At 41.7% G+C, this 19,201-nt stretch overlaps 1 protein-coding gene across 25 annotated transcripts in view; it reads right to left on the reverse strand.

Annotated features, from left to right (window-relative positions):
* The window catches only part of MICAL3 (microtubule associated monooxygenase, calponin and LIM domain containing 3), a 340,878-nt gene that overhangs the window by 24,081 nt on the left and 297,596 nt on the right, over positions 1-19,201 (reverse strand). For 20 of the 25 annotated variants that reach the window (XM_068277274.1, XM_068277272.1, XM_068277276.1 and 17 more), the window contains one exon: positions 3,446-3,511. The exons of 2 other annotated variants lie outside the window; for them this stretch is intronic. In XM_068277274.1, coding sequence (XP_068133375.1) covers positions 3,446-3,511 — 66 coding nt within the window. Of the gene's footprint in view, positions 1-3,445; positions 3,512-7,953; positions 8,005-19,201 lie in introns of all 25 variants that reach the window. 3 more of the 25 variants (XM_068277296.1, XM_068277283.1, XM_068277294.1) reach the window with 2 other exon arrangements.

Raw genomic sequence — 19,201 nt, forward strand, 5'->3', positions numbered from 1 at the left:
ATTTTCTTAACAACAATGCTGATTTCTTGGCCATTTGACTAATCCTCTGTCCCCTTCCAGACGAAATAGAAAAATGAGTGTGGGGGCATATGACAGCCTAATATCTTAGTATGTCACTGTGCAAATATATTCTTGTAGTGTGAGGCTGTGAAGGCAGAGGCACAAGCAGGTTTCAAATCCTTGAGTTACAGGCCGTCATGTAGATTATGTTTCTCCAGGGAAAGTTAGCAAAGGACATTCACAATGAGATGTCACAAACACTGGGGTAGAAGTGCTCTTCCTACAGCTTTGTAAAAACCTGGGGATCGTGTTTCAAGAATGGGCATTTCTCCATTGAACATGAGCCCTACAGTGGACGCCCCCCAACCTCAACTGACCTAGTATCCTGTGATACTGTATATGAACTAATTGAGAACTGGCAAATATGTGCAAAAAAGATAGCCCAGATACTGGACATCTTGATGAAGTGTGTTGGCTTTGTTATCACCACTATGCTAGACATGTGCAAGGACATGTGCACGGGAATTTTTGGGTAGGCCAATAACTAGGGAGGATAAAACCGGGCTCCACATCTCTGATACTGAAACAATGAACAAAGAGATGGCTCCACTGTGGTTCGCTGCAGCTGAAAAAGTTCTACAACCGGAAATTGGCCAAAAAAAACCATGGCGTCCATTTTCTGGGACAAAGACGGTATTTTGTTGGACTACCTATCTCAGGGCTGTAGTATCACTGGACAGTATTACCGGTATGCTAAACTCCTGGACCAGCTGAAGGAGACAATTGAGAAACTCCATGGAGAGTTGACCAAAGGGATCTTTTTTTTTTGCAGCACAATGCACCTGCGCTCACTTCCAATGTTGTGGCTGCCAAACAGAACATCCTACGTTTCCAATTCCAACTGCACCACTGTCCTTCCTACTCACCTGACCTGGTCCTTTTGGACTACTAAGGCCAACACTTTCAATTTAGGGCAGACAAAGTGTGTGTCATGGGAGAAATAGTTTATTTACTTGCCTGGGGTTTCTTCCAGGCCCACAAAGCCTTACTTGTCCCTTGGTTTTCTCCTGTTGCGCTCATTTGATAAGTTGAACCTCTCCAAAAGTTTGCCGACTCATCAGTTGGGACCTGCTGTGCATGCACTTTCCTGGCTTGTGATACCATAGAGGTATGCTGCCAGAGCCACGCATGTGCAGTAACCCAGGACAGGTGATCTTTCAGAGAGTCAAAGCTGATCAACAGAGCACAATGGGAGGAAACCCGGGGACCTGTAAGGCTTCACTGGAAGAAGCCCCAAGTAAGTAAATTAGAACTTTTTCTATAACGACAGGTTTACTTTAACCATTTACCGACATCCTAACGTATTAAAACGTCATGCTTACCGCTATTAACAGCAACATGACGTTTTAATACGTCGCGCATTCCCGCCGCTGCTACCGCCGTGTGTCCGCCGCTACCGCCGCCATTACCGTCGGGATCCCGTGCTGGGCGATTGGGGAAGAGGACTGAACAGTCCTCTACCCAATCGCAGTGCCTGGAGTGAATGGACGTGACCGCGAACAGCGGCTACGTCCATTCACATAAACAGGAAATGTAACAGTTTAATAAAGTGTGTAAAAAAAAAAAAAAAAAAGTGAACACGTCCTATGAGTGTTCACCAGCGCCATCTTGTGGCCAAAAAGTATATTACACTTACAAAATACATACATTTTTAAGTATATACACATCATTAATAAAATTACACTTCCAACCCTCCCCCCCAAAAAAAACACTTGTAAAAAAAAAAAAACAGCTTAAAAAAATAAAATAAATAGTTGCCTTAGGGACTCAGCTTTTTTTATTCTATATTTTATGGGGGAAAATTTTAATTTATTACATAGGGGCTTGTAATTATGGCCAGAACAAACAGAAAAATAACCACTTATATTTCAAAATAATATACTGTCGCCATACATTGTGGTAGGGACATAATCTAAACGGTTTAATTATCGGGACCACTGGGCAAATAAAACGTGTTTGTTTTATCCACAGGAGAATGTTTAATTTTAAAACTATAAAGGCTGAACACTGAGAAATAATGATTTTTTTTCTTTTTTTTTCTGTTTTTCTCATTAAAATGCATTTAGAATAAAAAAATTCTTAGCAAAATGTACTATCCACAGAAAGCCTAATTGGTGGCAAAAAAAACGAGGTATAGATCATTTTCTTGTGATAAGTAGTAATAAAGTTATTAGGGAATAAAAGGGAGGAGCGCTGACAACTGAAAATTGCTCTAGTCCGTTAGGATAAAAACCCTTGGGGGTGAACTGGTTAAGATTAATAAAAGATTATCTTCCTGTTGGTTGTAGAGTAGCTTTCAGCATTCTTGAATAGCTATAAAACAAATTACAGGTATATAAAGTAGGGATTTATGAAGATAGAATTAAATTAGAACTATGTAAAGGGAAAATGTTTGCCATTGTTAATAGTTGACAAACTTCTTACTGTCAATATGATTGTGAACAGAAATTAAGTAAAAACTGCATGAACATAACCTTCTGTGGACCATATGGCTCTGACCCCTTAAATAAATTATTTTTACTGTGATTGACTCACATTGATCACAGGTGCTCCTAACTGGCACATGGAGCTCAGCGGTCAATAGACTGCTGAGTTTAGTGGTGATGGAAGCGTGACTCGTCATATAGTATTTATATAGCACTGACATCTTCTTCTGCAGAGCTTGTGGACAAAAGTCTCTCAGAGGAGTTTACAATCTAATACCTACCACAGTCATATATAATCTAGAGCCAATTAACATATCTGTATGTACATTGTTATTTTTGATACCCAAAATAAACCAACACAAACATGGGGAGAACATAGAAACATGCAGATAACATCTGGGAGTCAAACCTTGGGTTCTAGCACTGCAAGGGGAAAGTTAGCAAAAAAAGCTTCCCTTTAAAGTAGTTCTCAACTAGAGGAGGTAGATTAATCATTCCATATACTGTTCCTCTCCTTCTTTGTGTATTGACCTCTTTGTATAAACATTGGACAAAAATATAGAAAAAAAGAGGGCACACCTACATTCAATATTTGCATGAATCTGAACTGTCATGGTGGAAAGGGGTTTGTTAATCAGAAAAGGTTGAAGGCATTTTGTATAATATTTACATAAAGTTACCATATAAAGAGAAGTATTATATTCCCAGAAAAAACTTTCAAGATGGCAAATAGATTTAGACAATAACAGTGGCAGAAGATCATATGCCCTTCTTATTATTAAGAAAGATTCAAGCCCTGGATGCAGCGGCTACTGGTCATGCAGCGGTCACTAGAAGCGGGAGAGGGAGGCAGGGTGGGAGGTGATGATGAAGCAGGGTCCGGGGTCTACCATAACAGGCCAGAAAGGTTACAATGGGATGCCAGCCACGGAGAGAGTTGCAGAGTGAAGCTACTTTACCTTCGTGGGCACAGCAGGGACAGAAGGAGATGGGTCTACGCCGTGGAGTCCCCAAAATGGGATCAACTTCATTGAATGAGACACGGGGGTGGGGCAGAGAGAGAGGAAAGAGGAGTGGAAGCAGAAAGGACAGTGTGGGCAGGGAGTGATGGGAGAGGACAGAAAAGGAAGAAAGCAAAAAGGACACAGAGTGAGAGCAGGAAACAACAAGAAGAAAAAAGTAGGAATATCATCCCAGAAACGGGACTGAAAATTAGAAACCCCCAAATGATCGTTTAAAGCATTCCCTGCTAAGGTGAAAACAGCACTCCCTGCTGGATATGAGAATGTATCACAGTGTCAACTTCACTAAAAACAATTTGTGTTATGCATATTTTTTATCAAATGCAATAAAACAGTTCTGGTTTAATTGTGTAATGTTGTCCATATGAATTTACTATTTTAGGACTCATTTAAAAATTTCAGAGAGCGGACATACTGACCCCTACATGATGAAAGACATATAACACAGATGGGAATTGTGTATTCTATAATAAAACTATGACATTACACCCATAAGTGTACATTATGATAACGTGGATGACTAAGGTGACAGGAATGAGCTTTATACAAAGTAATGACACAAATGACACTTTCAAGCAAAACTTTCAAAACTGAAGAGATTCTTTGATTCCAAAATCCCATGTCCAGAACACCATATCAGCTCCATGTCAAGGTGTGTTTCTTTTTACCAACAGAGTGACTTTACTCCAGCCTGTGCTAAACTGTCATCCCTTCCCATTATGGAACCGCACAGACTGATATTCTGCCACCGCTCTACTATGACGACTAGCAGGGTCAACTGATTGTACTTCCTACTGTACTTAAACTTAAGTGGAGTTATTATGACATCACGACTCTTATGCTATACCTCCTTTGTGTGAAGTTATATGACTTTACAAATTCCATGCTGAATGGAAACAACTCCTATATTGAGTTATATGCCCTCATAACTCCAGGGTTTGAGTTCTAGGACATCCATTGTTTTGAATCAAAAGAAAGAAGAAGGGAGTTCCAGCACTCTCTTAACTGCAGTAGGAGATGGGACTTAGACCTGATGCACCATTGAATGCGTAAGTGTGGTCTCTTTGAAGGGCGTGCACGGGCTGGGTGAAATGCAGCAAATCGAAGTGGAAAGGGAGATGAGGTGTAGCCAGCACTGCGATTCAAATGATTGTTTATTGAGATAAAAAGATGCACTTACAATTAATTCAGGTTGAGTCAGGTGGGATGCGATGCGGATGTGGTGGGCGCCAGGTCTAGATCCCCCTGCGGGAACGCAGGGGGATCTAGACCTGGCGCCCACCACATCCGCATCGCATCCCACCTGACTCAACCTGAATTAATTGTAAGTGCATCTTTTTATCTCAATAAACAATCATTTGAATCGCAGTGCTGGCTACACCTCATCTCCCTTTCCACATCCATTGTTTTGAGTTGTACAATATCATAACTCCTGCAAATAACTCTTGTGTCCCGCTATGGGACATCAGGCCTGATGCTCGACCTTATGGGTATATTGCCATGTGCAGGCAGCGGTACCAACACTAGCAAAGTACTATGAGTTTTCCAAATTAACATGGCCTGGGTACATGGATAATTTGACAGTTATGATGGTAATGCACATTACATGCTTAACATGCATTACCATAGCATTGGTTATGGCAACCATGTACTGCAGGTCACAGTAATTGTGCAACGTGCGGTACTCTGCTGGCGCTTGTACCGGTAACATTGTTGTGTGCTGCCTGCACACGGCAATATTATCGTAGCTTCGTGCATCAAGCCCATCATCGCTCTTGTGTTGCTTTGAGTTATGTGACAGAATAACTACTTTGTTGAGTTGTGTGACTTCGTAACTCCTGTGCTGATTTTTTTTTTTTTTACATCAAACTCTTATTCTGAGTTATAGGACATCACTATTGTGTTGTGTTAAATGAATTCATAACTCCTGTGCTGAGTAACATCAGATTTACTGTGTTGCGTTACAAGACATCGAAAACGTCTATGCCGAGTCATATAACATCATGCTATCTGTGCTGATTTATTCAGGCCATGATTCATCCATAGAAAAACCATGCACCTTTGTGAGTTCTAGAAAACATGTCATCACTCTAACTGGGCAGCTTCTTAACACAACACCCATGATGAATTAACAACATCACCGTTATAATTAAAAGCAAATAGAAAAAACAAAAACCTAAACACTAACATTGGAATTATGTAACAGGGCTTAAAAAAAATTGATCTTTTTAAGAGTAGTTAACTATAAGATATCTATAGTCATAAGAATTGTTCATTGGTCTAATTAAAAAAAAAAAAAAAGGTGGTCATAAATGTCAAAATTACAATTTTAGTTTTAGAATCATATCAAAAAGAGCAGTGCAATTTCCAGCAGGTTCGCATGCTAATCTCATTGTAATCAGTATAATCTACAGTGGAACCTTAGCAAGCATAATTTGTTCCGGAAACATGCTTGTAATCCAAAGCACCCTTATATCAAAGCAAATTTCCCCATAAGGATTAATTCATATTCAGTTGATTAGTTCAAAAAATATTTAACATAAAGTACTGTATAAAATAAAAATGTAAGCAAGACGTTCACTATGTTGGCTCACCCCACCCTTTTTGTGCGCGTGGATTTAAAGTGAACCTCCAGACTAAAAATCGACTCAGCAGCACTGAAAAGGCCTGGTGTTTCTTTAACAGTTTCACAGCATCAGAACTTTGTTTCTCTTATACAAGCCTGATTTTTAGCTGCACAGAAGAAAACTGCCCGGGCATTTTTCCACTGATGCTGTGCAAAGCATGATGGGATTTCTGATGTTGTTGTTCTCGTTCTGCTGTTTTGGTGCAATTTTTTTTTTTTTACATTTTGAATTTGACATTTGAAGCCTAGCGTGTGCAGCTGGGAGGGGTGATCAGGACACAGGACAGTTGGAACTGTGTCTCATGCTCCTTGTCACCTCCTTTCAACCAAAAAGATGGCTTCCCCCATAACAAAGATGGCAGCCCCCATGAATCACAAACATTTGCCTGTTCTTTTAAAACAGGGTGGGTAAAAAAAAATATTACCTATCTATTCTAATTAACATAACTAATGTAACTTAATGACAGTATGTTTGTTTAGGCTGAAGTTCCCCTTTAACAAGGAACTAATCCATTGACAGTTGTTTTTGCCTACTTTAGAGGTTTTATAGAAATGTTACTTTTTGCGGTCCCTACACTCAGATTAAGTACAATCCTGCAGCATCAAAGGGAGAAGAACCATCAGCTAAGTTGTAATGAAGTGACACATATACATTTTTTGCTTGTATATTAAGAAGTTGCTTGTGGATCAAGTTAGAATTTCACAACATTTTTTGCTCGTCTTGCAAAGCGCTCTCAAACCAAGTTATTCTCAAATCCAAGGTTTTACTGTACTACTTTACAATGCTCCTTGCAATATGGATCGATTCACTAGTATGAAATTCAAACCAAATTCATCAGGCTGCCCAGTCGTAATGCTTCATCAGAATTTCACAATCTATTGAGAATTAGGAAGCAATTTGTCAGCTAAATTTATCAAACCTGCTAAAAATCAATAATTTCAGACAAAAAGTGTATGACCAATTAAGGAGGCCATTATGGCAAGAGTTAAAGACCAAGTCCAGCTTATTTGGTTTTGGATATATCAGAGAGACTGTAGTAACTATTACCCATTACAGGGAATTCCTCTCATGCCCGCTGTGAGCCAAAACTGGCAGTGAGGGAAGCTGGTGGGCTTTTATCCTCGATGTCTCAATGGCAGTAGGAAATTTAGCAGTGAACACTCAAGAAGGGTTTTTTTTCCCTAATGCTGCTCTAGCCAAAACCAGAAATAGTTTTGTCTGCATTTGGGCGCAAAGGATATAAAATGCTGTCAGTACTGAGAAGTACTTTCATCTCTGCTCAAAGTACAGCACATGATTTCATCTCTTAGCTTCCTGCAACTGAACACACACTCCAGATAGCAAGTTTGTGTCCCACCTTCAGACAATGAGAATAATGCCCTCTACTGGAGAACAGAGAAATGAACACAATAGTAAGCCAGAGAAGAAAAACAATCATCTTAGTATAAGTTGTAGTAGTGTAGAATGGGGACAGTAAGGTTACATTTACTTCAAACACAACTCTGAATATAGCAGCACAGTTATACTAGTTCTCTTTAATGGAATGTGTATAAGATTAAATCTCTGCATCCATAACCTTATGTTTTACAGGGACATTTAAATTGGGAAAAAAAATTCAAGAAAAATTGGTCAGAGTACAGAGAAACCACGAAGCCCAATAATTAACACCATTTCTTCTTGTTGTTTCAATGCTGATAGGTTTGTAACCCACAAGGGAGTGGGGGGGGGGGGGGGGGGGGGACTTGCAGGAAGTAGAGAGGAGTAATAGATTAAGGGGGGTGTAAGTTAGTACAGGGTGTGTGACTTGGGCATACATACCACCCAGGTGCAAATCGATGAGGTCACTGTAATAAGACTCTCCCCAATAGTCTATAATAAGGAATTGTGAAGAGAGTTATTGCATTGCCAAACACAGAGAGAGAGAGAGCAAAACAGAGCAATAGAACATGAGAAAGTGGAGAAGCCAACCAGCCAATCGGAGAGAGCAGGCAAGGGGGCAAAGCAGAAGAAAATAAGAACAGGAAAAGGAAGAAGGGAAAAGGGGAAGGTCATGATTGCAGGAAGAGAGGAGGAAGAGGATTAAGAGGAATAGTGGAGGAAGGATGAAAAGGTAAATTTAAAAAAATGTAGATAATGAAGAAGGAAGAAAAAGAAGGGAGGGAAGGTCAGTGGGAGAAAGAGAAAAGAGGAATAGTGGAGAACAATGAAAAAAAAAAACAAATAGCAGGAAGAATAGTGTGGCACAAAGGAAGAGAAGGAAGGAACAGAAGAATGTGGACAGTTACAGATAGAAGTGGAGGAGGAAAATGAGAGATGGGCAATTAGAGGAGGAGGAAGGAGCAGGAAAAGAGAAGGAAGAGGAAAAAGCGAGAAGGAAGTCGGATTAGCAAAACAGTAAAAAAAGGAAAAGGAAGCAAAAAAAAAAAAAGCAAAGTAAAAAAAAAAGAGGCAGAAGAGCGGGGTAAAGGGAGCAGGAGAGAAGGAATAGATCAGAGCGAACATGAAGGGAAGGAAGAAAGCCATTAGATGGGCCTGGGATGTAGGGCAGATAGAAGATATAGCAGGCAAGGATGATGGTAAGAGGAGGCAGCTTAGAGCGAGCAGTAGAGAGAGTGACAACAGAACAGAGAACTTCATGCACACACACTAAGTGCAGACAGGACAAATGGAAACACTCCACAATGCAGCAGGCTTACAAGGAAGCACAGGCTGAACACTACACATTGTGGTTTTGCCAGCCTCTCTCCCCACTGGGAACAACCAGTATGCAAAACTTGTCTGTATTACGGAATTGTTTTCCACCCGTTGGTTTATCTGAGGGTTCATGACATATTGGATACCAGTCAGTTCATTTCAAGACTCTTACAGCAGCAACAGCTATGTAAGAGTCTTCATAGGTCACAATGGGGAGGAACAATGGGGACAGAACTTGGTCACAAGAGGGAGTCTGACAAAACCACAATATATTTTAAGTGACATCTGCAAGAAAGGTGTAGTCACACATTAATAATGGGACACATCACACTGGTAAGGTCCTGTGGCGCTATCGTCTACAAGTTTTGCAATTGCATTGGTTAGTGGGCATCCATGGGTTAACCATCTTCCAGCTTCTTGCATCTCACAGGGATAAAGTGTAAACCTCATTTAATGTGATATGTGGCTCATTCCCCTTCTATAGGATCACAAAGGATGAGTATATTATAGGTTAAAGGAGAACTCCAGGATATTGAAAATACAGGTCTAAACCAGATTAAATCACTTACACCAAATGGTTGATTCTTGTTTTCCATTAAATATAATATGCTTTAAAGGACACCTGAAAAATGGTAACCTAAATATGTCAGTGTATGTATTTTGGGGTCCAGATACTAAGGGTCCACATCTAAAACCAATCACCGGCGTTTTGCGGGAGTGATTTTTCCGCGATTAACGTGGAAAAAAATCAATGGACACTGCAGCAGTTTGGGAGCAATCGCGACTAGCGGTGCTATGCATGCTAATCGCGATCACTAATTGCAAATTGTTAGCAAACCGCTGCATGTAACACGTTTGTGGTTAACACTAACTGAAAACGCGACAGTGAGAACACTGCCATAGTGTTACATGTGCTAGGGGTTTTTAAAAACCGCTAGCAGTTTGCCTGAGAACGGACCCTTACAGGATCTCCTGTAATGCCATTCTAGCACTGAAAACACTGTGGGGTCTATGTACAAAGTTACATTAGGAATGCAAACTGTCAGTTATTATTTTAATAGTGGAAAAATGCTATCATCCAGAAACATCTCAGACTCCTCCTAAAGTCCTATAAAAAGAAACTGCTATGGTAACAATTAGAAGCACAATCAGACAATGGTTTCAATTCACTAAGGGCTGGCCGGTAAAAAGAAAAAAAAAAAAAAAGAGGTCAGTATCATACTGCATTCAGTATTTTAGTCTTTTTTTCCAAATTCACTTCGATTTTCACACATGCAACAATTTACCAAAATATATGGCTTCAATTCACTAATGCTAGGTACACACGATGCAAATTTCTGACAAATTTACTGTCAGATTGATTATTTCCAACATATCCAATCTGATTTCCGATTTTTCAATCGATTTTCCGTTCACTTCTATGAAAAATCATCTGAAACATTTATCAGAAATTAGATGGGACATGTTAGAAATAAGTGATCTGACAGTAAATCTGTCATAAAATTGCATCATGTGTACCTTGCATAATGCTGGGCATACACGGCTCGATACTTCTCATCAATCGAGCCGCTAATGGCTCGATTGATAATTTCCGACAGGTCCGATTGCCTGCCGGGCAGAACAATAGAAAAAACGAAGCGCTGATTAGGAAGCGCCCGCGGGGACGAGTGGGAATCGATCCGTACGGACGAGCGGTGATGCGCCGGCATCGAGCCGCTGGCTCGATACCGGCGCAAAAACGAGCCGTGTATGCCCAGCATAAGATCTGTTCTGTAAACAGTAGAAGTCTAACTGGCTGTGCAGTAGGTCTCAGAAGCAAGCTGTGTTCTGCTAAAGTGATGTTCTCCCACTTCTGTGCTGTGACAGCTTTACAATAGTAAAAGGCATCCCCAGAATCCCTATTAATCTGCATGCTTCCCTTTAGATCAGAATTAGTCTTTCTCAACATTTTTTTAATAACCTGAGTTGAGTTGAACTTTAAACATAAAACACACCATGCTTGGATGATCTCACCAGTTGCTCCGCGGCATCTTGGAGCAAGAGTCTAAAGCGTTAACATCTACAGGGCTGCAGAAGAAACTGCATCCTGTGCCTGCTTTCTCCTCTGCTGCCTGTGAGAGAACTTGCTCCACCTGGCAGTATACCCGTTCCAATGGAGGGAGTAGTAGGACGGGGTGACTCCTCCTATTAGAGGTCTCCTGTGCCTGTAACATTTTGCGGATTGTTGGTTACTGACAACTCCAGGCTGGAGATAAATACCGAACATCTCACTTGGATTTACAGCATGCTCTAATCTTTATGAATTGACATGTATTCAGATATTTACTGCACAAGTTAGGTCACTAGTTTGTAATATTAGCTTGTTATGCGGAAACAGTCTTAGTGAATTGACATTTGATAAGAGGTTTGGTAAAATCAGCTGAGTTCTGCATTACTGTATGAAGTAATGCTTAGTCTTGTTTTAAGATACTGGTCCGCACCACATCCAAGTATAAATCAGCTTTATTGAAGATCCATAAAATGCTGTGTGGCAGCTACAGCCCTTTTACAAGCCGCTCAGCACAAAGGCTTGTGAAAAGGCATATAACCTGAAACAGCGGGCTGTAGCTGCTACACAGCATTTTATGGCTCTTCAATAAAGCTGATGTATACTTGGATGTGGTGCGGACCATTATCTTCAAACAAGATGGATCTTCACCCTGTTGGTACAAGGGGTTGGTGGTTCCTGCACACTCACAGAGGATTGCCGATGTGCTGTTCCATCTCTCGAAGTAGTGCTTAGTGAATTGAAGCCACTGTATTGACTTTGAAGACAATACTACTGTTCTTAAAGCTTTACTTCAACTAATCTGATTATCCGAACTCAAAATGGTGAGTTAACCAGCTGGCAAAACAAAAATATAGAAAAAGATTTTTTTTTTAATTTCTACTAAATGTCCATTCCAATAAAACTTCATGGAGTTCCCCCTTTAAAAAGAAGCTTGAACTAAGGAAAATAAGGAAGGTGCCATTGCTAACTTGATGTTAAAGATGCTACTTGCTTGGCTGCAGTGCTGATCCTCTGTCTATATTACCTTACAAACTTTACTTCTTAAAATATGTAGTACTGGATTTGCAAATTTCACATCTGCACTAGCAAGAATTAAGAAGGCATAATGACACTTTGTAACAACTCACCCATAAAAACTACAGGCAAGGCTATCATATACAATCCATATCTAGCTAATGCTCACCTTCAAATTGGATTGCACGCAGTAAATAAATGCCTTAAAGGACCATTATCAGGAACAACTTTAAAATTTACAATACATGTGTACACTTATAAGAAATATATTTCTCCCAGAGTTAAATTAACTATAAATTACTTTTCTCCTATGTTTTGGCCACTTACAGTAGGCAGTAAAAAGCCTGACAGATGTCACAGAGTTTGGACTAATCTATCTCCTCATGGGGAATTATTCTTTACATAAGCACTGCCTGGCAAGTATCTATACAAAGATGTCTACCTGCCAAAATAATATACAAACGAGTAGTCAGGCTGTTAGACTGAGCAACTACCATTCAATAAGTGCTTATGAAAATAAAGAAAACCCTGACCATCCCCCATAAGATGGACTAGCCCAAAACCTGACAGAATTGTACTGCCTACTGTAAGTGGCAGCAATATAGGACAAAAGTAAATTTAATGCATTTTAATCTGGGAGAAATGTACATCTTATAACTATGTGAAAACATGGATATTTTACAATTTTTCGCAATAGTGGTCCTTTTTGGACATGAGCCCGGATTGCTTATTATTGGCATGGCAATTGTGTTCCTCCAGGCCAACTAAAACATCTTGGTGGTCCACATGACATACTTAGGTGCTCAGTACTTGTTTTGGTGTTTTGACCCAAATATGTGCCTGCATTTTTAAAGGGACCCCGAGCAGTGCAGAAACTATGGAAAGATGCATATAATTTTAAAGCTCTCTTTCTCCTCTTTCCAATGATATATAAACTACCACCCTACGCCTTTTAGTTTTCGCTATATTCGCGATCGAAATTGCCATGGCCGCGACTTCGATTGCGAAAATAGAGAAAAGTAAAAGGCGTAGGACGACGATTTAGGTGTCGCCAGAAAGAGGAGAAAGAGTTTTAAAATGATATCCATCTTTCCATAGTTATATTGTATTACATAGGGTGACTTTTTCTCAAAGTCAGCATCTCCATTCAGCAGAAAAAGTCGCCCTGTGTAATACAATGTAACTATGGAAAGATGGATATCATTTTAAAGCTCTCTTTCTCCTCTTTCTGGCGACACCTAAATCGTCGCCCTGCGCCTTTTAGTTTTCTCTATTTCGTGATCGAAGTCGCGGCCACTGCAATTTCGATCACGAAAATAGCGAAAACTAAAAGGCGTAGGGCGGTGTTTTATATATCATTGGAAAGAGGAGAAAGAGAGCTTTAAAATGATATGCATCTTTCCATAGTTTCTGCACTGCTCGGAGTCCCTTTAAGGTGTGTAGCTAAAGACAAAACCTAAGCACATCAACTAGGCAAATATGGCAGCCATCCTATTCTTCTCAATTCAGGTTTCCTTTTATAGCCCAAACTAAATTCGAAACTGAACAAAGCAATTCTGACACATTAATACGAGTATATAAAAAGTGTGTAGAAGCATAGTGCTGGATAGAATACTTGCTTCATGGGCCAAATGTTATAGCTAAACACCATGGTAGCGCTTATCCTCCCCTTTGGGATACAGCTGATGGGGATGGTCATTCAGGTGTGGCCATGTGCCACCTTGAGTAGGAACACCACATGTCAGACTACATTTCCCAACATCCAGGGGTCGAGTGGGGCGTGGACGGCGTCCACTTACTATTTCCCTAGGGTGGACGCCGTCCACGCTGGCTTGTGTGGAGGGAGCAGCGCAGTGGAAGGAGAGCTGTGAGCAGCGGTGGAGAAGGGGGCCATTTCCCCCCCTTCTCTCACCTCGGGGCTCTCCTTACCTCGCTCTCCCCTCCACAAGTAATGTGCGGGCAGCCGGCGGGACTTACCTCTCCTCGTTCCGGCGCCGGATCTGCGTGCCGCTGCTCTGGTCTGAACCAGACCAGACTTGCGGCATGCAGATGCGCTGTGAGCAGCAGTGGAGAAGGGGGCCATCTTCCCCCCCTTCTCTCACCTCGGGGCTCTCCTTACCTCGCTCTCCCCTCCACAAGTAATGTGCGGGCAGCCGGCGGGACTTACCTCTCCTCGTTCCGGCGCCGGATCTGCGTGCCGCTGCTCTGGTCTGAACCAGACCAGACTTGCGGCATGCAGATCCGGTGTTCCGACGAGGAGGAGAGGTAAGTCTCGCCCGCTGCCGGTACATTACTTGTGGAGGGGAGAGCGAGGTAAGGAGAGCCCCGAGGTAAGAGAAAGGGGGGGGGGCCGGGAGATGGCCCCCCTTCTCCACCGCTGCTCACAGCTCTCCGTCTTCTCTGCGCTGCTCCCCTCCTGCTGGGGGGACACCTGGCTACCTATTCTGGCACATATACCCCCTGACTACATATACTGGGGACATATACCCCCTGACTACATATACTGGGCACATATACCCCCTGGCTACATATACTGGGGACATATACCCCCTGACTACATATACTGGGCACATATACCCCTGGCTACATATACTGGGCACATATACCCCCTGGCTACATATACTGGGGACATATACCCCCTGGCTACATATACTGGTGACATATACCCCCTGGCTACATATACTGGACACATATACCCCCTGACTACATATACTGGGCACATATACCCCTTGGCTACATATACTGGGCACATATACCCCCTGACTACATATACTGGTGACATATACCCCCTGGCTACATATACTGGGCACATATACCCCCTGACTACATATACTGGGCACATATACCCCCTGACTACATATACTGGGCACATATCCCCCTGGCTACATATACTGGGCACATATACCCCTGGCTAGATATACTGGGACATATACCCCAGACTACATATACTGGGCACGTATAACCCTGGCTACATATAATGGGCACGTATACCCCTGGCTACATATACTGGGGACATATACCCCCTGGCTTCATATACTAGGCACATATACCTCTGGCTACATGTACTGGGGACTACTATACTCATGGCTACTTATACTGGGGACACCTATAGACCTGGCTACCTATGCTGGGGTACCTATTTTGGGGAACTGGCTGCCAGATTATGTGTATGTTAGGGGAACGGCTGCTGCCAGATTACGTGTATTTTGGGGAACAGCTGCCAGATTATGTGTATGTTACGGGAACGGCTGCTGCCAGATTATGGGTATTTTGGGGAAATGCTGCCAGATTGTGTATGTTTGGGGGACCACTGCTGCCAGACTATATGTATTTTGGGTGTTCCGCTGCCAGGTCTCGCATATTTTGCGAAACTGCTTCCAAATTGTGTATGTTGGGGGAACTGCTGCTGCCACATTATCTATTTTGGGGGAACCACTGCCATATTATCTGTATTTTGGAGGAACTTCTACCAGATTATGTGTCTTTTTGTGAAATGCTGTCAGATTACATCTATTTTGGGGGATACACTACGGCAGAGCTCAAACTTCCCCGGCAGACCTTTTCCTTTTACATCACTGCTAAGATCATGTATATTTGGCCCCACCCATGACCACGCCAACAGTATGCTTGACCACGCCCATGCGCGGCGCATGGGTTTTCTAGGCGAGTCCACTCACTTTTTTTCCCCAGGACTAGACCCCTGCCAACATCCCTGCGCTACAGTACAAACTGTGGTGAAAGTGGCACCTCAGACTTACAGGTCAAAGGAAGTGGTAAGCTTCTATCAGACCAAGATATTCTCACAGGAAACAACTCACAAACACTAGAGTTCCTAAGCCTTTCAGGAAAGGTGCACAGCTGCAAGTATTCAATGCTACACAACATATTTTATGTTTTGAAAAGTTTAGTTCCACAGGTAGCATTAATAATTTACATGATTACCGTACTTAGCGAAATCTGCCTTGTTCAGTTTTGGGTTTATTTGGGTTTTATGCTGTTAGTGATAGTATGAAAGTTAGGGTGGATCAACCAGGGTCCCCAAGAGATACAAGAAGCCAGCATGGTAAAGTGTACCTGAAGTGACACATAGCATTATTAAATAAACGTGTGTGTGTGTGAATAAATTCTATCAATCCTACTTAGAAACTGTCTGTGTTCCTTTTTTCACTGAAGGTGTTAACAATCCAGTGCTACAAATCACAGTCTGTCTGCAGTCAGTGAAATCCGACTGTTGCTTAATTCTTCCTGATAACTAATAAGAGATCATAAAACTTGTGTGTGGTTATGACAAACATTCCTGACAGAAAGGAAAAGGTCTACATACAAATGTGAGCTGAATAAATGTAAACAGCAGCAGTATGTCAGTAAAGACCTTACGCCTAAACTTTGAACCCTTAAAGCCAAAATAAGAAAAAAAAAAAAGTCTTATTTAGGATTATTTCTATAGATACAATAGTTTATCTCAACAGTTTATTTTCACTTCAGATTCACTTTAAAGGAAACCTAAACTGAAATTAAAAAAATTCTCTTGCACCTAGCGACGGGAGCTTGATCGAGGACGCACACAGCCAGGGCCACGCAAGCGCAGTGGCCATCAACTGGCCAGTCACAAAAAATTTCACTTGGCCACGGTGGAGGATCAGAGAATTGTTGACTGACTGTGCAGGCACAGGGTGGGTGCAGGGTGCTGGTAGAAGCCCCAGGTAAGTGAAACTCTTTTTTTCATTTCAGTTTAGGTTCACTTTAATCTACTAGCAAGAAGTAAACATACATAAGCAATGGACATCAATTTTACCAGTACAAACACCAAGGGAGCAACGCCTGTTAACTCATTAGAGGCGCATACATTACCAAAGCAAACACATGCGATATCCCGGTACCGAGCGTGGCACTATAAGGTTACCATGTGGTGCTCCGTGTTAGTACCGGTAAAATTGACGGCAATCCTATACCAGTTTGGTGAACCAGGTCCTAAATATCTTTTGTTCTGACCAAATATTCCTTCATTAGTGGTTTATCCAGGAGTATTACAATTATTTCATCACTTTAAGTTACAGTTTAGTAGGCCTGCAAATGTGAGTTGCTACTGGACGAGACCCGATTTTGTCATTGGCAGCCATATTTTTTAAAGTGCAACCTATTGGCTACATTCTCAGGTAAATGAGCTTAGAAGACAGAATGGCTATTCATGTATTGCTCTATAGAGTATCTTAAACATGTACTCCTTATTTGCACTTAATGTTAACAGTGAGAAATAAAAATGATTAAAGTCAAATTAACGTGAAATAAGACATTTTTCTAGTATGGTGTTCAGACATGGGATTTGGATAACAGTAATGTCACAGTAAGTTAGAAATTAGACATAGAAAATGAGGAAAGGTTAATTATTTTGCCATAAGGAAATCTCAGGATGATACTGGTTTGTCAATGAGGATTAAATGATGGACGGGATCGCAGGAGAAAATCAGCTTGCTGCATTCCTGCAAAGACTTTATGGTCAAACTGGAGGATTTTTTTTAACAAAACGGAACTAGAAGATCAAGTTAGTTTGATTTTGATAGCAGCTGTCATTTTTTTGTAGAAAACATTCTCTTACTCCCACCTGCAATTGTTTTTACATTGTCTGTACTCTTTAGTGCTCCCCCATCTCAGAACAACAGCATATGAGCCAGAGCCCAGCGCTGAAGACAGAAGGAAGAGACAGCCAATACAATTTACTTGCAAACAGCTGTTGGAAGGAATATACTGTATACCAGTTAATGGGCCTGACTTGCTGAGCTTGGAGAACACTGCAGAACCTAAGTGATCCCTGGACAGGATTGTTTAGGTGGCAGCAGTTTGCAAGCCTCACCTAGATTATATCAGAGAACGCAATTGTAGGATTACAGCTACGTTTAGCACCCACATGGAGACATTTTATTCCACTAAATAATTGCGTTTAGATAGTAAGCTCTAACACTGGCTTCTCTAACTTTTATTATTTATTATTTGCTGTATGTACTCACATATAAGTCTGTGTGATATTTATGTTGTCTACCCACTAGGTTTTAAGCAGCAAAGTCTGTATTTCTATGTACCCATGTGTGTTTCTTTACAGCACTATGGCAGATGTAGTGCTAAATAAATTAATAATAATAACTAAACTCGCACAAAGATAGGAGTAATATAACACAGCTATGGTGTACATGCAAAGGTAACCCATCAGTGCAGACATAAGCGGAATATACTGTAAAGTAGGCTCCAGACTGCTGGTAAGAAAATGTCAACTGAATCAATGCCCATACTCTGGCTTTTGCCTGTAGGGTGCAATACAAAGTATGGGCTAGTGTTGAAAAGCACTGTAGGGCAAAAAACTGAAGATTAATGGAATCATTTGGTTGAAAACATATTGTGTACTACAGGTAATAGCTAGCTAGCACAATAGGATAGCTAGCACAATAGGATAGCTAGCACAATTCTTAATGACTATCGATTGTAGTAAGGTAGCCATACACCAGATAACTTGGCGGCTGATCGACCATCCTATTCGATGTTTATAATCAGATGAAAATCTGTGCCACCAAGAGCATGCCTGATCGACGATGCGACCAATATCGGTGTGAAATTGGTCGCATGTATCGATCGGACATGCTGCAAGATGTCGGCCCGACGTGCTCGATCAGATGAACGACGGTAATGGCATGCGATATGGGGATGAGCCATGAACGGGATGGAACACCTGCCACTGTTCGCATAGTGTAAAATGTGCCCCACCGATGCCCATGCATTAATACTTTACCTGTCGGTGTCCACCGCTGGCTCAGTCTCCACACTCTTCCTCACATACATGCCCCCACGTGGTTACCGGCGTAACGTGGACATGTGCGACTTCACACAGGTTCCCACGCTATGCCGGCAACCACGTGGGATGCGTGTGTGAGGAAGAAGGGAGGTCCAGCGGCAGACACCGACAGGTAAAGTATTCGTGCACGGGTACCGGGGGGGAGGGTCGTGTGTCACATTTTATACTAGGGGGACAGTGCCGGGAGAGGCGAGGTGTCACTAGGCAGACTCCCGCAGGAATTCATTTTGAAATTGATCAAAAATTGGTCTGCGGTGTATGGGCAACTGTCAGATCTCTCTCTAATCAAATCTGATCGCAGACAGATCTGTCTCTTGGTTAAATCTGCCCATCATCGCTATGGCCACCTTAGAGTAGCTCATCAAAACGCCTAGCAGGCCAATCCCATCAGCAGTAAGTCTGATTAGCTAAAAAAAAAAAAAATATTTGCCTGGCTGTAGGTGCTTCATGAAACTGTAATAGCATGA

This window comes from Hyperolius riggenbachi, chromosome 3 (assembly GCF_040937935.1).
Source record: "Hyperolius riggenbachi isolate aHypRig1 chromosome 3, aHypRig1.pri, whole genome shotgun sequence".
NCBI classification, from domain to species: Eukaryota; Metazoa; Chordata; class Amphibia; order Anura; family Hyperoliidae; genus Hyperolius; species Hyperolius riggenbachi.